We start from the raw sequence: 25,018 nt of genomic DNA, 5'->3' as shown, positions 1-25,018 counted from the left end.
GTAAAATCTTGGAAGTGACCTCACAGAGATGCAAGCCTGTGCACTTGGAGATGCGGAAGCGCCCCCCTCCCCCCCCCATCTAGTCAGAGCTCCCTCCTCTTCCTTTGGATCAGTGTCATTCCTTCACCCCCTCCCCTGGGCTGAAAGCACACACCATCCACTGGGGAAAAGACTGCCCTAGGGGTATATAAATAGTCTCACCTCAAGGAAGAAGGTGTTGCCTAGGCTTTGTTTACAAGTTTGTCACTCTCCTTTCAAATGTCCATACTATGGAATGGGCTCATTAATGAGAATATGAAAATCCAGGAGGGAAATGTGAAAAATGAGTAAGTCACATATAGTTCTACTATTCAACGAAAGATGCTGTTAGTATTTTGATTCATTTTCTGCTAACCTTTCTTCATATATGTTTCTTTATATACAAGTCTTTCTTAAATAGTTACTTTTTCTCTTATACAGCAAAATCTCCTTTTAGATCAGAGTAAAATATAGCTATGTTAGTTTTTACATTCCTTAGGAAAAAGAATATTTTCTGTTTATTAAAAAAAACATTAAATGAATCTGGGGGAGAGGTTTTCAAGAGAGAGATCTTAAACAATGAGCTCTGGATATTCCCTAAGTTCTGTTTCAAAAGCACTTTTACTTTATTTTTTATAAAAACATACTATTTTAAATAAAAGAATAATTTTATTATAAAAGCAGCTGGCTTATTTTTGTATGGATTCAGAATACACTAAATAAACTAAGAAACTATGACTTCTAAGAAGTTAAAAAATTAATATATAAATAAGTGATCTTGGAATCCTTAACTAGTCCACATACTTACAGATTAAAAATTATTTAGTATGATATTAAGGGTCATGCTAATAATCTAGAAAATATCAGAATCTTCCTGGATATTTCACAATAGAGTTGCATAGGGCTACTGCTATCTACGGTGTTATCCTGAGTTTTAAGTTGCTTTTAGAGTGTATTCTGCCACATTGACCTTGATAAATATAAAGAGTAAACTGAACATCAACTTCCAGTTTTCTTTAAAATCATGGAAGGTACGGAAAAAACAGCATAAGCAAAGTCAACTGGCAAACTAGGAGAAAAAATTACAACTTACATCATGGACAAAGGTAATTGGCATATTTACAGAGTTAAAACTTCAGAAACCAACCCTCCCCAAAACCCCTCCCTGCAAAAGAGCAAAGGACATACAGCCAGAAAACCAAGAGAAGAAAGACAAGCAACCTATGAATATAAAGATCTGAATGGTTTACTTAGCGGGAACATAGGGAAATCTATTACTTCTTAAGTTTCTGAAGAAGTACATTTTAAAGGAGGGCTAGAAAATAATTGTTGGGTATGGGCCTGTTTTAGAACTAATTCCCTACCCAGAATGAAGTAGGTCCATGAGTATTGTGATTAACAAATATCTGCTGCCTGAACAGTAAATTTCAAGGCATTCATGAGATTTTTTTTTTACCTGTACACCATTTATATATGGGAAATACTACATATACTAACTATGAGTAAAATACTGAATTGCTTAACTTTATATTATTGAGCAATTCTATTAATCTCTGGCCTTACCTTTTTTTTCCTTCTGAAAACCAGGGGCTGGACAACTGGTCTCTAAAGATACTTCTAGATGCTAACATTCTGTTTTTTTCCTCAAATGACTTTTGTGTACATGCAAGTGTAAGGTGTACATTAGTTTAAATCTATGACATATAAATAAACTGTCTCCATCAATGTAACGAGAAAGGAATAAAAGGTTTTCCTTTCTAAATCTACTTATGGACTATGATTTGTAATATATTTACATTTTAAACCTTCCTTCCAAAGCCACGAGTAAACAAAATGAATGTGTGTTCCTTCTAAGCAATGCCTTCTTTTCTGTACTTCCTGGCTTCACAATCCCTGGGCAGGTAACTGCTCCCCACAGGAATCCTCTTGCTGGTAACAGCCAAGTCAGAAGGTCAGCTGGCTGGCAGGTGCTTAGCAGGTACAAACAGAGGTGGCACCGCTCCCAGGGCCAACATCAAAAAGATGGCTTAACCACCCTCTGTTTAGCCATGTCTGTCAGGTTTTCACAAACACCTAGTGTGGAATTCACCATGACAGTGGAAGCCTTTTCTGGGAGCACTCACAGGCCCATTCATGCTGCTCCCCCCACCTCTGATAAGCATGATGGAAACACACCCATTTGGGCCAGGAATCATCCACCATCACGATTTATCTTCCAGAAGTGGCCTCTGTTCAGTGACATCCTCACACACGTACCTCCACTCTGCCGGCATTCATACAGTCGTAAAGGAGATCTAGCACGAGCTCAGAACCTGGGCCACACACAGGCATATTCTCCAGGCTCTCCTCTTATTTAGGGTCGCAGTTTGACAAAATCTTCAGGGGGAGTTGCAGAAATCACGAGTTTGCCCCCCCTCTTCACTCAAAGCCTGGACTCTTGAGTTCCATTCCCATCAGGGCTTCAAGAAATTCACTGTGGACACTGTCCTTTTGAACTAAGTCACTAAAATGATCTCAAGGCTAAGGGACAGACGGTCATGCCACTTCCTAGCACAGCTTGCACTGTCTGGTACAGAACATTTTCTATGCAGACTGTTGTAACATTTCTTTCAGAGGCAAAGCCCACTTTGCTCCTGCTATCTAAAATTGTTCAAACAAGATCTCTCCATACTTTCCCAGCATCTGGTAAATCCATGCTGGGGGAGAATTGGCAGACATGTTGAGGCACTTGATAGCAACACCCATTATTTATTTCATTCAGTGTGTACAGTACACAAATCCAGGTATTTACTCTGCACCCACAACAGACCTAGAACTGCCTGAGTGCTGGAGCCACAGCAAGAAAGCTCTGATCTGTGTCTCGTGGAGCATGTCAAGAAGGAGAGGGAACGGGGCTCAGAACCTTTCAAATGGAGCCGTGATTGGGTCATTTGAAAATGAGTCAATCAATGTGAAAAGCACTCAATTAAGAGTGGTTTAATGAACGCCAGGTATAGAACCTTGACTGAAATTTCCAGTAAAACCCCAATTCTTTAATCTAATCTAGTATCTGAAACTAAGAAACCAAACACTGGCCATATACTGTTCCACATCTCTTAAATTTTTTTCATGAGAAAATGCAACTTTCAAGCCTAGGAATAAATGTGGAAGTTTTTTCAGCTTTACTGAGACATAGCTGACATATAACACTGTATACACAGATGACTGCAAAAAAATAAGAAATAAATTCTGTTTTCAGAAATAATGTCCACACTGAGCAATAAAACATTTCTGTCCTATCACTTACAACTCTAAGAAAATACCAGAAATGAGCATTCCCTCTCATTTGAGTTTCCAGCATCTCCTTAATTATACCTCCTTCAATTAAGTGTCATCAAGGAGTGTCTGGACTTTATACTCCAAGATACTAGGTAAGGTGTTGATTTTATACAACAATCCACAACTTTGTGGTCTACATGCTGTAGCCAGATTTGAAAATAATGTTTTGGTCTGGGAAGAGGAAATTCCATGGTTTGTTGAACCCAGAATTTCTTCAGTATATTTCAGATACAGAATTTTAAGAAGATAGAGAGAATTTTGTATTCCAGAATATGAATTTGAAGTCTATGCATATAGCTCACATGTCTTTCCCATCCTCTCAGACCTTGACTCTTGCAGGTTTTATCAGTACCATTTGATGAAAACAACACCAATTGAAATGTATATTGGATTTAATTTTTTTCTTGACTGATTCCAAATGTAATGAAAGACCGTAATAGAAAACTGAAAAGTACAAATAAAATGAAATATCCATAATCCTATCAAGTATTAGTTAATTTCGGTATATTTCCAACTAATTTCTTTTTACATGTACTACTTTTGTTTTAATAAAGGAATACCAAAAGGCATATGCTGATCTGGAATCTGCGTTTTCCACTTACATAGATACCATATTTTTTCACATCGATTTTTGTTTATATTGCTTGCTGCATAGACATTCATACCGCAAAGACAGCAATCAAAAATGCCTTATGCTTTTGCTAGACACTTAGGTCTGTTTTGTCCAAAATATCTATGGTCACAGCAATGATGATTTCTTTGGCATGAACCCTAAATGGAAGTAGTGGTTTAAAAGTCATGTCCATTTGCAAACTTAACATTTGGACAAGTTAAATTGAAAGCCAAAAGTTTGAGGGTGTTGGTCCCCCGATATGTATCCTCATACTGGTTGACTTTTATCCTTCTTTGCCAGCTAATAGGAGGAAAACGTCACCTCCTTTTGTGAGCTCTCCTAATACGGGTCATGTTATTTTCTTCATACTAGTCATGCAGGTTTAGTCACAACTCTACAAACAGATGACTTATTTTAACTTTCCACTTGACTTCCCACTGAGAGACCATTTCACTAGAAAAGCTCTCCCTCTTATCAATTCCTGCATCCCCAAAATAACGGCTTTAAATACTGACAGGAGACTGGCAATAAATATCCTTTGTCCTTACCTTTTTCGTTCATGTCTTTTCCTCTTAATAAAACGATTAGTTGCTCAAGGGCAAGGGCCCCAGAGAGGTGAGCCCCAATACACTAGTGGCCCGGTGTCTAATAATTCATCTCCCTTCCTTTACCTTAGGGAATGGGACTGCAGTGGCCAAACCTTTGAGAGTCTGAAATCTAGCAGGCCTTGTAAAGATCCAAGAGCAGATGCCGAGCCCCGGAAATCACAAGTATTGTCCCTAAATATGTCCGATTACTGCCAACTCTTGAAACAAGGGCCCAGGGGTTCCAGGCAGTCCCCAGTGCCTCAGGACACAACTGGAGCCCCGACGGGTGCTGGCCCCACGACGACCCACTCGCTGGGCTCTGCGTTTGTAATTTCAAGGCGAGACGCTTTTTCCTCAAAGCGGCGCTCCTCTCCGGAAAAGGGACAACGATGACCCCGCCAGCTCTGCTTTTCTTTCCATCCTTCCCGATATGGCGGTGAGCCAGCCGAGACTCGCAAGCAGCCAGGGACCTCGCTTAGGTCGCCAACGGGGTCACCACAGAGCCACGAGGCACAGGTGGTAGAGAATCCAGCGGCCCGCCCGCCGGGCGGGGCGATCCCGGTCTAACCGGACCTACACGCAGGCCCCGCCTCCAGCCCCCGACTGCCCCCGCCCACTTCCGCCCAAGCACCAGCCAGGCCACGCCCCCGCGCCTGGGCGCCTGACACCTGGGTACCAGGGGGATTGTTGCGTCTGGTACCCCGACTCCAGAGGTCTCTCCTCTGCCTGCTCTCAGGTTCCCTCAGATATCCAGGAGGAGGATGGCGTCCTGCGCGCGGCGCCCTTGCCGTCCCTGCCTCCCCGAGAAGAGCTTTCCTTGCCGCTTGGTCGGGATTCTATTGGTAGCCCCAGTGCTCCTGCTCTCTCTAAACTCTGGTAAGAGCCTGGAGATGGTGTGCGCGCAGGCTGAGGCCTGGAGCGGGTCCGGGAGCGGGCCCAAAAACCCAGGGCCCCGACCTTTACTTTCCTAACCTCCTGATCCTTTTTTTCACTATTGATCTGCTTGCACTCACACCAATATAAGCAGAGACTGTTGGACTCACTCTGAGACCCCCAGTGCCATGCACATAGTGACAGTCAAGAAACGGTTGGTAAAATGTATTGGGAGTGGCGGACACCAAGCACACTACTAATAACTGTGTTCGAACCAGGAGAAGTGCTGTGAAGGAAAGGAGCTTGATTCTCTGACAGCATTTGACAACTGGAGGCAGGGGACATTTTCCTCATGACAGGGGCTAAACTCTGCCACTGTGGGGCTTCTGATCTCCTTGCTGTTCCTTTAGACTTGGAGCATCGTCCCCCGGCCCCTTGTATGTACAGCTCCTTAGGGTCCTTCACACTCAGTTGAGATGATCCCCCCTGGGAAGGCCCCTCTCTGACCACCCTATCTCAGGTAGACCCACACACGCCATCTCCAATACCCCCGGGACTGGGAGTCACTCTGGCCAAACTGTGTTTCCTGCTCTCCCCACTAGAATGCAGAGAGTTCCTCTGGCTTGTCTCACTTGTGGTTCCAGATGTCCATTTTTTGCCTGAGTATCGACGTTCTTGCATAACCATTAAATACTAGAAAAGGAAATAAAATGTTCGGGCGAGGCTGACAGTACAGGAGGAAGGTTCTTTAAAGAATCATGCTTAGGACGGCCTGCGTGTGGTGCCTAAGCTAAGGCAGGGGCAGCTGTCAGAGGGACTGTCTTCCACTGTTGATGGAGGGTCTGCAGGGCTCACAATACTCTAGTCTTGCTGGTTGCTGGTCATCGAACAGTTCATTTCTGTGTGTGGGGAGTAGACTGGAGAGGGGCCAGTGGTGGTAATAAAACAAAAAGAAATTTTTAAAAAGCATCAAGGTTAGATTAGCCTTAGAACTAAATGTGGAAGGAGACTCTGAATATTATTTGGAAGAGAGGAAAGAGACAAATAAAATGAACATAGTGCAACATGGAAGGGAATAAAACTTTGAAATGGAAAAAAAGAAAATCAAGGCCAAGTGTAAGGTTCAAAGGTAAAATCAAGACAGATATGAAATTAGGGAAAGTGCAAATGAGCCCTCATTATGTTGGGCAGGGAAACAGTGGGACGTGAGTACACAGTTCAGGTTTGAGGCATCTCATGCCCTCACGAGAAGGTGTGTGGGCAGACAGCGTTGTGCCCGGAGGCCTGCCACCTCAGAGGTAGTCAGTTGCCAGCTGCAGGAGATGGCAGAAGGGAACATTTGGTCCAGTGTCTGGACCAGACTCACTCTTCCCTGAGAGGTCTGCTTTTTTTTTTTTTATAAAACCCACTGTCTCCTGTTGTAGGTGTTGTCTTTAGGTCTTTTCTTTCCTTCTAATTAAAGAAGCCAAGATCCATAAGTGCATACATGGTAGTTTCTTAGTTTCCTTACTTTACATATTAAAAAAAAAAAAAAACAGAGACCAGTCCCTATCTGGTCAGTTGCTAGGGAACAGACACTGGGAGGTAGGCAACAGAAGAAATGACGTGGCCAGATCTTTCTCCAGGGCTTACAGCTTAAAGCTGGTTCGTTTCAGGGTTGGATGCCTGAGAGCAGAGTCTTTCCCATCATGCTCTGTTTGGCAGCAGTGGTCCTGAGTGCCACCCTGTCTTGCCTCGCTACTCTGAGTGACATAGCGTGCTTGGTGTTATGGCTGCATGGCTGAATGGCGTCAGCCCTGGGAACTATTAAACACAAAAGCATGTGATAGTGACTTGAGAGGTCCATGCAGAGGACCGTCCAAGAGAAGGAGACAGGGCTCTGCCCCCCGGGGGAAGCGGAAAATGCTCGTTGGAGGAACTGTTGAGTGGATTCAGTGTGAGAAGACAAGAGTTGAGCAGGACTTGCAGCTGAGCAGGTAGGAAGGGGATTCAGAGCAGAGGGAACAGTGTGATCAGAGGTTTAGAGATGTGACAGGGCTCAGGGCAGTCATGGACTGTGGGACCACCCTGGTGTGGCAGCAGGAGGACACAGAAGCAAGAGAAAGGCAGAGGACGAGATCACAGAGCACATCACTGTGAAAAGCAACAGGATAGTCAGAAATGAGCAATCACCATCACTGAAATTCAGACATGATTTTAGTATCTGTCCTTTTAGGGCACCTTGGGCCCTGTTGTTTGACTTGGAACATTGCAAATTTAAACCAAGGTTACTTTAATTTCTCTAGATTCAGTAAAAGATAATTTACTGGGGACCACATTGTAGAGTGTGTTGGTATAAGTTTGTGAGGGTTTCAGATGAGTGCGGTGAGAAGCAGTGTTGGTAGTAGAACGAAGGCTGCCTGGCTGCCAGAATATTTTCTTGGATAAGTTACTTAATCTCCCATTCCTCAGTTTGCTCATTTTATGGGGGCAGGGGTGGAGGGTAGAGAGAGCCCAACTCATTGGATGAGTATGAAGACTGTTAATTAAAATGCTCTTAAAATAATGGTTGGCACAAGTAGTGTTGAATGTTTGCAATTTCTAAAATTGTTAATGTCACGATTATTGTTTTAAGAAACAAGATATGGAATCATTCATTACTGTACTTTAGGAAAAAATAAAATCCCCAGTGTTTTGAGTGCACCTTCTGTAATGTCAAAATACCGCTTCTAATAATAGAGTAATGGAGAAAGGTTTATAATAAAACAAGACAGCAGAGTTTGACATGAAAGAAACTAAATACTCTGATAAAGGGAAATACTTGCCAGTCAGCCAAAGGAAAAATGTTGAAGACAGGCATAAAGGTGCAGGGAAAGATATTGTAACTTGCTGCTATCTCTGGAAGAAGTTAGTTGAGTAGAAAGAATTTGAGTTTTTATCTGGGAGTGTATGGAATTGATAACGGCACTCATTCCGCTCTGGCACTGGGTATTGGAAGTGTAGTGACAAATCACACATGCATGGTCCTCAGAAGGTGACTGTCTCCTTGGAGTATAAGCAAGAAGACTAACACTTTGAAGTGTTCTCAGGAAGAAGCAAACGCAACATCCTGACGACACCAAATCCAGTTTTTTGAGGAGAGACGTCAAGAGCCATAAGAAGTGGCATCTCAGCTGGAGTTGAAGGATGAGTTGGCGGGAGGGGTGCGAAGTCTCTGGTCAAAAAGTTAAATGGGGGGGCGCCTGGGTGGCTCAGTCGATTAGGCCTCCGACTTCGGCTCAGGTCATGATCTCACATTCGTGGGTTCGAGCCCCACGTCGGGCTCTGTGCTGACAGCTCAGAGCCTGGAGCCTGCTTCTGATTCTGTGTCCCTCTCTCTGCCCCTCCCTGCTCATGCTCTGTCTCTTTCTGTCTCAAAAATAAATAAAACATTTAAAAAATTTAATTAAAAAAAAGGTTAAATGGTGCATGGAGGTCTGGAGTGCTGATGCAATTTAGGTGATTTAACAGACGCTGCAAAGCAATTGATCAGGGCTTGAGAATCACATGCAAGCGTGAACAGAGTCCTGCGAGGGACAGGCTTGACAAGTCTGTTAGTCACGATAAGGAGGCTTAGACATTGTCATGAGGGCATTGGGAAGTCATTGAAAGATATCAGACTTTGAAGAGCTCTGGTCACTGTATCATATCAACATTACTCTGGCAACAATGTGAGACATGAAATGAAGAAAAGGTGGTGAGATAGGTAAGGAGGCCTATTCAGAAATGCTAGTAGCAATGCAGGTAAGAAATGGTGGTGATGTGAATTCAAAGGAAAGGCAGAATTAGAGAGATGGAACAGGAATTTTAGTTGCGAAGACCCTCTATCTTGTTTCCTGGGCATACGTGAGTGTGAATAATCAAGAGGCCATACTCAGGCTTCATAATGTTATTTGAGATAGCATGACATTTTCCAAAGGTCACCTGTAGGGATAGAACCAAAGGCAAGTCCGTCTGCCCGATGAGCAGCAAAGCCTATCACAGTGACGTCAGGTATGCAGCAAGGAAAATTTATTTGAGAGGCAACCAAAGGAGGAGACGGGAGGAGAAGCCTCAAATCCCCCTCTCTGAAAGAGGCTAGAACAAGGTTTTTATAATCATGGGGTTGGGATTATACACATATTGATAAGAACAGTGGGGAAACTCACAACTAATCATGAGGAGAGAAGGAGTATGTGCACTAAGTGACCACATGCATACATCCCACATTCTCTTCGGAGTGGGTACTTAGCATTGGAAGGAGGCAAAATTTAGTTCCTGTCCTGATGCAGTTCTCTTAGGAGAAGGAAAAGGGATAAGTCTGCTCTGAGAGCCAGTCTAACCTGGATTAGGTCTTGGGCTTCTTATCTCTGGTAAGGAATGTATGGTCTTGCTTGTTCATCCATTGATCTTGAATCCAGGCTCCTGCAGAAAAAGCTTGTAGTTTTTTAGTAGGGTCTGAAAAGAAACAGTAACTGTTAGGGAGACGGTTCTCTGGAGGAAATAAAAAGTTTAAGCTTTCTGCTAGTTTCAACTTCATTAACCCTATGGGGCACAGTTTCAGGGAGGCAATTGAATATATGGAGTAGGCACCCCAGCTAGAGATGGAGGATGGAGACCAGGATTTAGGAGGCAGGTCTTCTCAGTGGTAATGAAGTTATGAGAGTGCGCACATTCAGCCCCAGAGGGATCTGCAGAATGAAGTAACAAGAGTTCCTACATCAGGAACATCATATTATCCAGTTAGGCAGAGAAGGAAGGGTAGCCAGAGGACAAGCTGAAAACCAGGGTGGTGTGCTTTCTTGGAAACCAAGGAGAGAGCTTTTCAGGCAGGAGAGAGCTAAGAGTGATCAATGGCTAGAGGTGTTATACCCAGGGTAACTAACATCACTGAGGAAGAAACTGTGAACATGGATTTACCAAGAGGAGAGTCACCTAATGACTTTCAAAGCAATTTGAGTGATTTTTATAGACTCAGAAGTGAGTGGGAAGTGAGATTACAATTGACAGGTGTAGATGCCGGAGTCTGCGTTTAAAGGAAGCAAAGAAAACTAAAACAGTAGGTTGTGTAGACGCAAGAGACATAGTGGGTAGGTCAGGTTTCACTGAGATTAGAGTTTTGGTCAGAGACGATGATTTTCTGCAGGAAGTGTTTTGGGCAGAGCTGTGGGTGTGTGCCACTGTCTGGGAGTTATTTTAATTTCTGCAAGGTTAGGGAGTGCTTGCACGATTTTTGCCAGCTGTAGAGGTGAGCGATTGTCTTGATCAATAGTAGAGCACTATTTCACTCTCCTGAAACTCCCTTGGATCATAGGGGAATTTTCTGCATGCTACCTATGGTATTATAAAATGGCATCTATTGTTTTTTTTTTTTACTTTTTTGATTTATTTATTTTTGAGAGAGAGAGAGACAGTTTGAGCAGGGGAGAGTCAGAGAAAGGGGGAGACACGGAATCTGAAGACCGGCAACAGGCTTTGAGCTAGTTGTCAGCACAGAGCCCGACATGGGGCTCGAACCCACGAACTGCGAGATCATGACCTGAGCCGAAGCCAGATGCTCAACCAACTTAGCCACCCAGGTGCCCTGCATCTATTGTTAAAGTATAGCATTGTCAAGAAATAGTAATTACATTGTAAAGTATCTAGAACAAACTAAGCCAAGATACTCTTTTTCTGTAGCTAGGAATAGTTCATTTCAAAATTCCCATAGGAAAAAAATTCTGAGCAGTAAAAGAAGTTTGATTATAAAGAAAGTGTAAGATTGGTCTCAATTATTATAGGGTATAAAGCTTGTAATCAACTGGTTGCCAAACCAAATTATAAACTCTGCATATTGTTGAAATTGTGTCTTTTATAATGCATGTTAGGAGGAAGAAATACTTCAAATTAGTTGAATAAGTTAAAACTATCCAATTGATATTTCTTTTTCCATATAGATCACTGTGTATGAAAGTCATATTTGAAATTCTGTCTTCTTTATCTGCTTTCAAGATAGTTGCTGAAATTGAATGTATAAAACAGGAATATTTGTATAATTTAAGCATTGGCATCCTGTTACTTAATCTTTTTCTTGGTGGTTCCAGAATTTCTAATAATGTTATATATTTGTATCTACAATGGAATTATATAGCATTTTTAGCTTTTTTTTTTTTTGGTCCTATTGTAAAATGACTCAGGGTATTCAATAAATGTAATGTCATTAATACAACTCTATATTAATCCTCTTTTTAAACGATGCTTTTAATTACTATGACTTTTTGTTTGCTTTTTGCTGTTGTTCTGATTTGGACAATTGATTGACGAATATTCACATATTTTGGCCAGTATAGTGGAAATGCGGAAAACAGATTACCAGTAAGTGGATTTAAGGACGTGATGTAAAGGAAATGTTGGACGGTGTTTATAGGTACAGTTTTAGAGTTGAGGATATGGTGTGAAAGGAGAGTAATATTTCACTTGAGTGGAGTTTTCTTGACTAGTCTCTCAATCTGAGGTAAGACCGAGATCCAGGGAGTAAGAAGGAAAAGTTTCTTCAGGGATCAAAGTAGGTCTATCTCCTTTCTCCTTAGGTCCTCACCCTTATAGGAGGGGCCTCTGTGTTGTTTTAGTCCTTTAGGGCTTTACTGGATGTGTCCCATCATGTGATTTTACATAATTTTTCTGACAGATCTGTTTGTTTTTCAAGGAAAGAGAATTTCCAAGGAACGAAGTTTCAAGGAAGAGGAATTGTTGAAGTAGAAATGAAACTATTCTAAGGGGGTGGGGGAAGGAACTCCCCTCCACTTCCCCCCAAAATTCTAAAAGCATAGCAATCTCATCGCTTTTCTGTAGGTGGATATTGGGTGAATGGCCCAGACAGCTACCTCAGGGAGATTCTGAAGGAATGTGTAATCCATTGATCAGCGCAGGAAGATGAACTTTTATTTAACATCATGCCTGAAAAAGCAACAATTTTTTTTCATGTAGGGCTATTCAGAGCAGTAAATTTTGATATTTAAATGACATCTTTTCACTTATGAGAAACTCAGTTCACTAATATGAAACATGAAATGAAGCCTTTTATTTTGAAAGACTTTAGTGTGTATTTTGATCTATGAAATACATAATGCTTATTTATTTTTTTTAATTTAAAAAACTTTTATACATGTTTATTTATTTTTGAGAAAGAGCGAGAGAGCACGAGTGGGGAAGGGACAGAGAGAGAGAGAGACAGAGAGACAGAATCTGAAGCAGGCTCCAGGTTCTGAGCTATAGAGACTGGTGTGGGGCTTGAACCTACAAACAGTGAGATCATGATCTGAACCGAAGTCGGACACTTAACCAACTGAGCCACCCAGACACCCCATGTAATGCTTATTAAAAATCACTTGTTACGGTAGCATTTATAAAGCTTCCACTGTCTACAGAGTATAGTAGGAAAAGAAGGCATAAATTTCCTGACCTCTAGAAACTTGCGTTCTGAGAGAGACTGAACCTGAAGTGACAGGTATTCATTTGTTTATTTCAGATTATGAAAAAGTAATCAGGGCAGAGTGCTATATATACTATAGAAAGCTTCTTAGAGGAGGGGTGAGTTTTGAAATGAATTTAGAGAAAAGTGGGGAAGATTGCCTATCTATATATATGTTAAGACCATGAACATTTTGTCTCTTCAGTTTATTGTTGACTATAATTTCAGCATATTCCCCATCAAACCAAAAGCTAATAGACTGTTTTTAATGCAAGCAAGGCACATCTTACATACTTCCACTACCTGGGTAAAAGCATGGAAGAATCATTCAAAAGGATCTTTCCTTTTTTTAATTCTATTACCTATTTGCTACCAGACCACAGCTGGTGAAAGAGGTCAATACTCCATTTTCATATTCTCATTTTCTTATCCCCAGATGCCTGTGGCGACCCACCAAAATTTGAAACTATGAAGCTCAAGGGTACCCCTAAAAAGTATTATGAAGTTGGGGAGAGAATATATTATGAGTGTCATAAAGGATACTTCACCGTGTTTCCTGTCATGGCTTATTGTGAGCATAATCACTCATGGTACCCTCTCCAGGAAGCTTGTATGAGTAAGTAAACAAAACAATATATACATATTGTTTTCTCTAGAGATTTTTACATATATCAGGGCCCATTCTCCACTACAGGAATTTTTCTCATGTAAAAAATTAGTTTCAAATAGCAATTATTTTTTCCAGAATTTGAGAAATCTCCAGGAGATCTTTTTCTTGGTAATAATTGTTTACCTGATTAAACGTGAATTTCAAGTTTGCATAACAGTTTGTTATAAAAAATGATATTGCATTAGTTGCAGAGAGTAGTGCAGAATTTTGACCGTAATTTAAATCTGCTTTGAAATTGCTATTAAAATTTTTTTTAAATTTTATTTCAGAAAAAGAATGTCAGAGGCTAGCTCTCCTAAATGGTGAAGTTGTTGCCCCAAATAAAACCTTTTCATTTGATCATGAAGCTCACTTTTATTGTGATGAGGGGTAAGTTGCTCCTTAGGGAAAATAAGGTAAATGTTACTAATTCCATTTTTGTTTCGCTTCTCAAGCACTTCCGTAAAGGCGATTTCATTTGCTTTGTATGTGACAAGGCACACTTATCGCCAAACAACTCTTGGGTTTTTTATGGAGACTGAAAAGATGCATAATTAATTCAAAGAAATTTATATTGAAGGAAAGCAAAATTGTCTGATACTATATTTAACAATAAGTTTATTGTAAGCATCACAAATGTAGTAGTCATGGTGACTTTATCCTTGACAAAGTATACCCTATTTAAAATGCTAACTCTCATATTTGAAGGACTCACAAAAATGTTGTGTTCTTGAAGTCCTTTATTTCTTTCTTTACTTACATTGTCTGCTTGTTCTGTCCATTATTGTGAATTGGGTAGTGAGGCCTCCAACTACTGTTGTAGAAATGCCTATTACATAGAAACGCAATTGCTTTGTTCAATTCTGTCGGTTTTTGCTTTATAATGTTTTGATGGTCTGTCATCAGGTGGCATAAACGTTTACATTTATGTGACATATTCTTGCTGTATGAACCCTTATTAGTTATTAACATATAATATCATTTATCTCTCATAACCTTTTTTAATTTAAAGTCAACTTGGTGTGATATTAGTATAGCCAACCCTACTCTCTTTTGGTTACTATTTGCTGAAATATCTTTTTTAGTCCATTTACTTTTAAACTTTTTTTGTCTTTGGATCTCTAGTGAGTCTCTTATACATAGCATATAGTGGGATCATGTGTTTTTGTTTATTCTACCAATGTCTGTCTTTTGATTAGAGAGGTTTTTTTAATAGTTTATTGTCAAATTGGTTTCCATACAACACCCAGTGCTCTTCCCCACAAGTGCCCTCCTCCGTTACCACCACCTCTTTTCCCCCCTCCCCCTTCCCCTTCAACTCTTAGTTCATTTTCAGCATTCAACAGTCTCTCAAGTTTTGCGTCCCTCTCTTTCCCCATCTCTCTTTCCCTCTTCCCCTCCCCCTGGTCCTCCATTAGGTTTCTCCTGTTTTCCTGTTAGACCTATGAGTGCAAACATATGGTTTCTGTCCTTCTCTGCCTGACTTATTTCGCTTAGCATGACACCCTCAAGGTCCATCCACTTTCCTACAAATGGAGAGTTTTAATCCACTTAAATTTGAAGTAATTACTGATAGGTGGGGAATTACTTCTGTCGTTGTGCTATTGTTTTTTGTATGCTTTATAGCTTTTTTTGGCCCTTGTTTCTTACATTATGTCTCCTGTTTTTTGACTTTTTGTAATAAAATGTTCGAATTTCTTTGTCATTTCCTTTTGTGTATATTCTATGGCTGTTTCTTTGTGGTTACCATGGGGATTACAGTTAACATCCTAAAGTTAAAGCATTCTAATTTGAATTTGTACCCATTTAATTTCAAAAACTCTTATCTTTTATAATTCCTCCCACCCCATTTGGTTTTACACAAAAGGACATCTTTATACATTGTGTGTCTCATAACATAAACTAATAGTTCTTTTAAATTTGTCCTTTCAATTATGTAGAAAATGAGATTTGGGGTTAAAAACCAAGTTACACTAATTGTTTTACACTAAGTGTTTCTTTTTTTACTTTAAATGTATTAGTCTCTTAAAGCATAAAGAAAATAAAAATTGCAATTATAAGTCATTGTTATAATAATACAAGCTGTAATAATTTCCCATATGTTTAGTGAGATATTTATCCATATGGCTCAAAGATACTTTCTAGTATCCCTTCATTTCATCTTGGAAGACTCCCTTGAGCATTTTTTATTTCTTGTAGGGAATGCCTAGTGTTCATGAACTCCCTCAGCTTTTGCATATCAAGTCTTAGTTTCCCCTTCACTTTTGAAAGACAGTTTTGCTGGATAGAGGATTATTGGTTGACAGGTTTGTTTTCTTCTAGTACTTTTTGACCACGGTCTTCTGGCACCAAGCTCTGATAAGAAATCTGCTGATAATCTTATTAAGGATCTCTTGTTGATGACTCACTTTGGTCTTCTTGCTTTTGAGATCCTCTCTTTGTCTTTGAAAGTTTGACTATTATGTATCTTAGTTACTCTTTGAGTTCTCTGTACCTGGAGGTTGTTGAGCTTCTTGTATGTTTATATTTATGTCTTTTTTTTTTTAAGTTTACTTATTTTGAGAGAGAGAGAGAGAGAAAGGGAACACATGTGTGCTAGAGTGGAGCAGGGGAAGAAAGAAAAAGAATACCAGGCCGGCTTTGTGCTGTCAGCTGACGTGGGGCTCCATCCCATGAACCATGAGATCGTGACCTGAGCCCAAATCAAGAGTTAGATGCTTAACTGACTCAGCCACCCAGGGCCTCCAATATATTCATGTCTTTCATTAAATTTGGGAAGTTGTAATCCATAATTTCTTCAGATGTTCTCTTTTCCCCTGTCTGTCTCTCTTCTCCCTCTGGGATTCCCACCGTGTGTATGTCGGTCCACTTAATGGTGTCCCACAGGTCCCATATGTTCTGCTCACTTTTCTTCACTCCTTTTTCTTTCTTTTCCTCAGACTCAGTAATCTCCATTGCTCTGTCTTCATGTCCACTGACTTCTTCTGCTGTTCAAATCTGCATTCAGTTCCTCTAGTGAATTTTTCATACCCCAGTTATTTTATTTTTATTTCCAGAACTTCTTTTTGGTTTCTTTTTAGGGTTTCCGTCACCCCGTTGACATTTCCATTTTGATCATGCATCATTTCCTTGACTTTCTTCAGTTCTTTCTTTAGTTCTTTGAGCATGTTAAAATAGTTATTTTGAAGTCTTTGTCTAGTAAATCTACCGTCATGTCTTTTGTGGGGGACAGTTTTCATTGATTTACTTTTTTCTTTTCAATGGTCCAGACTCTCCTGTTTTTTTGTATATATTGTTATTTTTTGAGGATTACTGGACATTTGAATCTAATAATGTGGAAACTCTGGAAATCAGGTTCTTCTCTTTCCCTTTGGCCAGCTGTTTTATGTTATTGTTCATGTTTTGTTTTGTTTTATTTTTGAGTGTTGTAGGATATCTCTGTTGAAGTCCAGCATGACATTTATCTTTTTAAAAATGTTTTATTTGTTTTTGAGAGAGACAGACAGCATGAACAGGGGAGAGTCAGAGAGAGAGAGAAGGAGACACAGATTCTGAAGACAGGCTCCAGCCTTTGAGCTAGCTCTCAGCACAGAGATTGACGTGGGGTTTGAACCCACAAACCGCAAGATCATGACCTGAGCCAAAGCCAGAAGCTTAACTGACTGGGCCACCCAGGCACACCCAGGCTGACATTTTAACTGAAGGTCTTTTGAGTCTTTTCTGGCCTTTCCCTGGCCATGCACACTCACTTTTTAACTTTATTCACATATTAAGTGTTTCTGAATAATCTTTAATGTCTGGTTCCTGAGAGGGGAAAAGTGAAAAATGAAATGGGAATCAAAGAACCCTGGGTGTTTAAATCTATCCTGTAAGTCATTTTAGCCAACTAGGAAGAGGCTTAAAAGAGTTAAGGGTTGGTGTGACAGCCATGGCTGCCCACCTCGTTGACTACTTCTCTGTGATCATAAGCAGAATTCAGTGATAAGAGCACAGATCCCTGCCATTTGGAGGACAGGGCCCTTTTTGTTCACCTTTGATCTACCAGACTGCTTCTAAGCTGCTCCAAGAACACATGCATAGCTGCCTGCTGGGGGTGGGAGATGGGTACTTGGCACTGTGCAAAGATGAAAATGACTGAAATCAGCGCAGTTTACCTATCCAAGTCTTTCCTGGGAAGTTACAAGCCATCAACAGACTCCAGAGTTCCAAAGTGGTTACACATGACAGATTCTGCCATTGCAGCTGTTGTTTGGTTGGGGAGATGGGTTCTTAGCACTTCCCACCCTGCTGTTTTCCTGGAATCCTCCCCCACATACGATAATAGGGAGAAAAGGCAACTGCATCCATATGTAGACATTTTCACTGACTATTTTTTAATCTTGATCTCAAGTAAACATATTGGAATATCCAGTCAGTAGTTACATAGAGAGAGGCTGCTAGGAGTTTGAGAGACACCAAAAGTTTAAGACATACTCTTTTCTCAAAGTACTCGTACACTTGTTGAGAAACACAATGTACACAGAAAGGTATCAAAGCAAAATAATTAATGAGAAGTGGCAAATAAATATAGAATTATTCATGATTATTACAATAAAGTCCAGCAGAAGAGAGTACTGTGAATTTAAATCATGAGAAAATTTTCATTATGTAGTATTCCTGAGCTATTCCCAGAAAAATATTCTTACCTAAACATATTAGTAAGAGCTAAAAACTACCTCGCACTCACTATGTGCCAGATACTAACTCACCTAGTCCTTAAAGCAATCCCATGAAACACATACTATTATTCCCTTTTCATAGATGAGGAAACCAAGCAAGAAGAACATTACGGGACTTGCCTGAGCTCAAATAGAAAGTGGGTCCTGGAGCTGGGACTCAGATCCAAGCAGACAAGCTCTAGGACCTAATCTTTACACTCAGTCGTCTTTACTGAGAAGAATTGAGTGAGCATAGGCATAGAAATGAATGTGTAATGTGATTGCTGGAGAGAGCAAAGAGACCAGACTGACAGGTGTGACAGATTTATTTCAAAATCTTTTTGCTTTTGGTCAGGGAATGTTCATATGTAGAAGCTCTGCTTAAGTGCAGATATGGTTAGCACTTACACTGTGTACGTTGTTAAAAAACTTCTCCCTCAAACTACTGTAGTGTAGAAAAGTGACAGTATTAAAATTTTCATTATTATGTACACCTTGTTAACTAATAGAGAAAACAGTAAGTTTTTCTTTTCCCATTTAGTTATTACTTATTTGGACCCCAAGTTATAGTTTGTAAACTTCGTGGAAATGACGTGTATTGGAGTGACAACCCCCCAGAATGTAAAAGTAAGTAAACTTTCAATTTAGAATTTAGACCAGCAAGCCTCAGTCTTTTTTTGCCTCATATCCCTTTAAACTTTTAAATTGTATTGGGGCGCCTGGGTGGCTCAGTCGGTTAAGCGACCGACTTCGGCTCAGGTCATGATCCCACGGTTTGTGGGTTTGAGCTTCGTGTCAGGCTTTACTCGCGTAGGGCTCTGTGCTGGCAGCTCAGAGCCTGGAGCCTGCTTCAGAGTCTGTATCCCTCTCTCTCTGTCCCTCCCCCACTCATGCTCTGTTTCTCTCTGTCTCAATGATAAATAAAAACATTAAAAAAATTTAAACTATTAAATTGTCAAAGATCTGGGTTACCTGGGTGGCTCAGTTGGTTAAGCATCCAACTTTGGCTCAGGTCATGATCTCACGGTTCATAGGTTTGAGTCCTTCATGGGGCTATGTGCTGACAGCTCAGAGCCTAGAGCCTGCTTCGGATTCTCTGTCTCCCTCTTTCTCTGCCCCTCCCCCATTCATGCTCTGTATCTCTCTGTCTCAAAAATAAAAACATTAAAGAAAATAATAAAAATAAAAATAATTTAAAAATAAAAATAAAAAGATAAATTGGCAAAGATCCTAAAGAGCTTTTCTTCTATGTGGTTGTGTTTATTGATATTCATTATATTTGAATAAAAACTGAGAAGTTTGGAAATTAATTATATATTCATTTCTGTTTAAGAATAGTAAGATACATGTTAATGTAGGTAACATTTTTATGAAAAATAATTTTCCAAAACAAATGCTGAAAATAATGCCTTTTTAAAATTTTTTTACATTTTTGCAAATCTTTTTAATATATGGATTTAAGAAGGACATCTGGATTCAATCTGTTGTGAAAGCTCACACTTTCTAGCTTAGAAAATTTCCCTGTACATTCATAAGGATATAAAGAAAGACAATGTCTTGGTATTATTGTGAATCCCCCATTTAGCACATGGATGTATTTAAATATTATAAAGAATTTCGCAAATAGCAGTGAAGTTTATTTTTAATCACAAGCATTTTTTCTCATTACATTTTCAGGAATTAAGACTAGAACGAAACTTAGCGTGGCCTTATAAAGTAATGAGGTTTTTCATAGAGGTATTCAAGAAAATGAGTTTTGTTCTGAAAGTTCATTTGCATATGGCTTGAATTTGAGATAATAACACATTTTCTCATTGAAACCTAAAGAGACAGCTTGTAGAAATCATGTTCATGAATTTGCTGAAGGCAGTTCATAGGAATTTATAATGCTACCTCAACACCTTTCCTTTTGCCCTTTATTTCCTCTTTTTATTTCCTTTTTAAGAGATTTACTGCCAACCACCTGCAGCAATAATAAACGGAAAATACAGCAACAGCCACAGAACTATATTTGAATATAATGAATTAATAACTTTTAGTTGTAACCCTTCACAAGGACCGGACGAATTTTCACTTGTTGGAGACAGCAAACTTATTTGTGTTGGGAATAACAGGTGGAGTAATGACCCTCCTCAGTGTAAAGGTAATGATATTTCCATTTATTTCCGTCTTCATTTGTTAATTATAAGTTTGGGAGCAGTTTGTAAATAGTTTTATCTGTAAGTAAACAAAACAGTCATATGTGCTTCCTCCTCCTGTTAAATTGACCTCCAATGTAGATTAATGTAGGTAAAGTCAAATCAGTCTTGGTTACTGAGCTCCCCACTCCCCATGCCACGTGTTCTCAGAATTCTAGCTCACACATTGTGAACTACTGCTTATTTGCATGAGTTAGGAATTTTTTGCTTGAAAGAACTAAAAAATTCAACATATAAGGTCTTAAGAATAAGAAATCTTTTCTTATATTACAAGGTGTCTGAGAGTTCTGGCTAGAGGCTAAATTGTGAAGGACTAACCCTCTCACAGCCGAGACTGATGCGCTCTGTGCAAAACACATTTAACAAACAAGGATTAAGACCCTGGGGAGTGATCAAAAGCAGGGGGTCACTAGAGAGGATTTGACTCTCAGAAGAAAGGTACCATTGAATCACAGCAAGTGCACATGGAACATTCTCTAAAATGAGCAAGATAACTTTTAACAAGTTTCAAAAAATTGAAATCATTCAGAGTACCTTACCTGATTACAGTGGAGCGGATGTAGAAATCAAAACAGAAAATCTTCAAATATTTGAAATTTATGCAAGACACTTCTAACCAACCCATGAATCAAAGAAGGATTCCAAGACAATTTAGAGAGTGTTTTGAATTGAATAAAAAGGAAAACATGGCATATCCAAATATCAAAATCTGATTTGTCAAAAACATTGCTTAGAAGAAAATTTGTAACATGAAATAGTTAATGTTAGAAAAAAAAGTTCTCAATAACCTGTGCTTCTAAAAAAGAGCAAATTAAACCCTAAACAAGGAGACAGAAGGAGGTAATATTTTTAGAAATACATCAATGAAACTGAAAAGAGAAAATTAATGAAACCAGCACCTGGTTCATGGAGAAAATAAAGTAGATAAAGTTACAGCCAGACAGAAAGAAAAAAAAAGAAGATACTTACTGTTAATATCAAAAATGAAAAAGAGGACAATACCAAATATCCTACCTATATTTAAGGGGCTATAGGGGAATATTATGAAAACAAGATTGTATCTATAAATTTGATAACATATACATGAAATTGACAAATTCCTTCAAAGACACAAAATACCAACCAAAACTTAAAGATATACATAACCTGAATAGTTGTTTCCTTCTCCTCCTCCTCCTCTTCCTCCTTTTTTTTTTTTTTTTAAGTAAGCTCTATGCCTAATATGGGGCTTGAACTTACAACCCTGAGATCAAGAGTTGCATGCTATACCCACAAAGCCAGCTAGTTTTATATCTATTAAAGAAATAGAACTTTTAGTTAAAAACCTTCCCACAGGAACACCTGTGTGGCTTAGTCAGTTGAGCATCAGACTTTGGCTCAGGTCATGATCTCAAGGTTTGCGAGTTCAAGCCCTACATCGGGCTCTATGCTGATAGCTCAGAGCCTGGAGCTTGCTTCAGATTCTGTGTCTCCCTCTCTCTCTGCCCTTCCCCCCACATTTGCTCTGCATCTCTCTCTCTCTTTCAAAAATAAGTAAACATTAAAAAAAAAAAAAAACCTTCCCACAGTGAGAACTGTAAGCCCACCTGGCCTCCCTGTAGAATTCTGACAAACATTTCAGGAATAAATAATAGTACCTCCATACAAGCTCCACAGGACATGTAAGAGGACATGGACACCTGGGTGGCTCAGACAGTTAAGCATCTGACTCTTGGTTTCAGCTCAGGTCATGATTTCATGGTTCCTGAGTTTGAACCCCATGTCAGGCTCTGGGCTGACAGTGAGGACAGTGGGATTCTTTTTCTTGCTCTCTATCTCCTTCTCTGTCTTTCTCTGTCCCTCTCTCTTTGCACCTCCTACATGCTTTCTCTCTTAAAAATAAAAACAATAATAAAAATGTTTTAAAGGACATATAAGAGAAAAGAATACTTCTCAACTCATTTCCTGAGGACAGCATTATCCTGATGCCAAAACTGGACAAAAACATTGCAAGAAAATTACAAACAGTATCGTTAATCAACGAAGAACCAAAACTTCTCAACAAAATATAACAAAGCAAATCTGGCCATATATAACAATAATAATGCATCATAATGAAGTAAGATTTATCCCATAAATGCAAGATTGGTTCAAATTCAAAGATAATCAGTATAGTTTACTAGATCAAGAGATTATAAATAAGAAAAAAAAAACCTGTCATCCTCTTAATAGATATTTTTTAAAAAGCACTTCACAGAATTCATCATCTTTCTCAGGATAAAATTTCTCAACAAACTAGGAATAGAAAGGAAGTAACTATTTCATTTTGATAAAAGGCATCAACAAAAATGCCAGAGCTAACATTATACTTAATGGTAAAAGACTAATTTTCCCCCCAAGTAGGAACAAGAGAAGGAAATCCACTCTTACCACTCTATTCAGCATTGCATAAGAGGTCTTAGCTACTAAAACAAGGCAAGAGAAAGAATTAGACATACACATTAGAAAGTAAGAAATAAAGTCTCTATGTACTTATGACTTGATTGTATAGAAGATTCCAATGACTGAGGTTGTAACAAGGTTTCAAAATATAACATCAACATATGGAAGACAGTTACATGTCTGTATACTAGCAATAAGCCCTTAGAAATTGAAATTTTGATCAGCAGAACTAAAATAAGTCACAGGAATGAAAGGTACAGCAGAGGGAATGTGGTCAAGGATATTATATGGTGACAAGTGGTAGCTACACTTGTGATGAGCACAGCACAACATACAGAGATGGTGAATCACTATGTTGAACGCCTGCGACTAATGTAACATTGTGTGTAAAGTCATTCTCAAATAAAGAAATCTTGCCATTTGCAACAACACGGATGGAACTAGAATGTATTACAATAAGAGAAATAAGTCAGAAAAAGACAAAACTCATTTCATTCATGTATGGGATTTAAGAAACAAAACAGATGAACATAGGGAAAGGAAGGAAAAATAAGATAAAAACAGAGAGGGAGGCAAACCGTAAGAGACTCTTAAATACAAGAGAACAAACAGGGTTGCTGGAGGGGAAGGTGGATGGGGGATGGGCCAAATGGGGGATGGACATTAAGGAGGGCACTTGTTGGGATGAGCACTGGGTGTTGTATGTAAGTGACGAATCACTAAATTCTATCTCTGACACCAATACTACACTGTATGTTAACTAACTCGAATTTAAATAAAGAAAAAATTTATAAAAAAGAAAAAACCTAAAAAGATTTCCATTTCTTTGAATAATGAATTCTAACTGTTGAACTGTGATGTGTAATACTCATGCTAAAAAAAATAAAAGAGCAATTAAAATTAAAAAATAAACTTTAGAAAAAAATGAATCATAGAATTATATGTAAAACCTAAAACTGTAAGAGTTTTGCAAGAAAACATACAAAGTACTTGTGATCTAGCCCAAAATTTAAATATCATTCATAAAATATCCTTTAAAGGAAAAAAAATTGGGTGTTCCAAATTCAAAACTTCTGGTCTGCAAAAGAATTGTTAAAGGAATGGGGGGAAATGAGCAATAGGCTGGGAGAAAATATTCGCAAAGTATAGATCAAAAAATACTTTTATCTATGATGCATAAAGAATTCTCTAAACTCAATCATTAGAATACATATCAATTTTTAAAAAATGGATAAAATATTTGAGTAGGCTTATTTCAACAAACATGATATATGGATGTCAAAAAAGTACATGAAAATTTCCCAATATAATTAGTAATTACAGATGTAATTTAAAACCACAAAGAGATACCACTCAACACCCCTGATAAAACAACAGAAATTTAATACAAAAAAACTAACAATACCAAGTACCAGCAATGAGATAGAACAATTGGAATTTTCATACATTGCTGGTAAGAATACAAAGTGGTATGACCACTTTGGAATATATTTTTACATTTTTTATACTTACCATCCAACTCCTCAATCCAAGTAAATGGTCATAATTGTCCCACATTGGAGACAACCCACCAGACCTTTAGCTCATGAATAGCAGACAACCGTTTTACAGCCATACAATGCGATTATTATACCCAGCAATCAAAAGGAGTGAGTTGTAACCCAGGCAGCAATAGGAATGACTTCTCAAATGCATGATGCTAAGTGAAATAACTCATACTCCTAGGCTGTGATCCCATTACGACATTCTGGAAAAGCAACTCTATTGGAATAGAAAACAGATCAGGGGGCGCCTGGGTGGCTCAGTCGGTTGAGCCTCCGATTTCGGCTCAGGTCAGAACTCACGTTCGTGGGTTCGAGCCCCGTGACGGGCTCTGTGCTGACAGCTGGCTTGGAGCCTGGAGTCTGCTTCGGATTCTGTGTCTCCTTCTCTCTCTGCCCCTCCCCCTCTCATGCTCTGTCTCTCTCTGTATCAAAAATAAATAAAACATTAAAAAAATTTATAAAAAAAAAAGAAAACAGATCAGTATGTGGCTGGTTGGTGAAGGTGGCTGTGGGGGGTGGGAAGGGTTGATTACAGAGCGCCATGAGGAAATATTGGGGGGCAATGGAACTTTTCTGTGTGTTTATTGTGGTAATTCCATGATCATTTGCCTTTTCACACCTCATACAGCGGTACGCTTCACAGGACGAGCTTT

General features: G+C 39.2%; 1 protein-coding gene and 1 long non-coding RNA gene across 11 annotated transcripts in view; one reads left to right on the top strand and one right to left on the bottom strand.

Moving 5' to 3' along the window:
• LOC115288247 overlaps window positions 1-5,144 on the bottom strand; it is an 85,016-nt gene extending 79,872 nt beyond the window's left edge. For all 10 annotated transcript variants that reach the window (XR_003906899.1, XR_003906903.1, XR_003906901.1 and 7 more), the window contains exon 1: window positions 4,498-5,144. This is a non-coding gene — a long non-coding RNA (uncharacterized LOC115288247). The remainder of the gene's footprint in view (window positions 1-4,497) is intronic.
• LOC115288245 (membrane cofactor protein-like) overlaps window positions 5,064-25,018 on the top strand; it is a 28,954-nt gene continuing 8,999 nt past the window's right edge. The window contains exons 1-5 of the mRNA XM_029935372.1: window positions 5,064-5,412; window positions 13,293-13,472; window positions 13,796-13,895; window positions 18,744-18,829; window positions 20,148-20,345. Of these exons, the coding sequence (XP_029791232.1) occupies window positions 5,298-5,412; window positions 13,293-13,472; window positions 13,796-13,895; window positions 18,744-18,829; window positions 20,148-20,345 (679 nt within the window). The 5' untranslated portion in view covers window positions 5,064-5,297. The remainder of the gene's footprint in view (window positions 5,413-13,292; window positions 13,473-13,795; window positions 13,896-18,743; window positions 18,830-20,147; window positions 20,346-25,018) is intronic.

This window comes from Suricata suricatta, chromosome 3 (assembly GCF_006229205.1).
Source record: "Suricata suricatta isolate VVHF042 chromosome 3, meerkat_22Aug2017_6uvM2_HiC, whole genome shotgun sequence".
Classification (NCBI taxonomy): domain Eukaryota; kingdom Metazoa; phylum Chordata; class Mammalia; order Carnivora; family Herpestidae; genus Suricata; species Suricata suricatta.
This window is presented reverse-complemented; position numbering and strand designations above follow the sequence as displayed.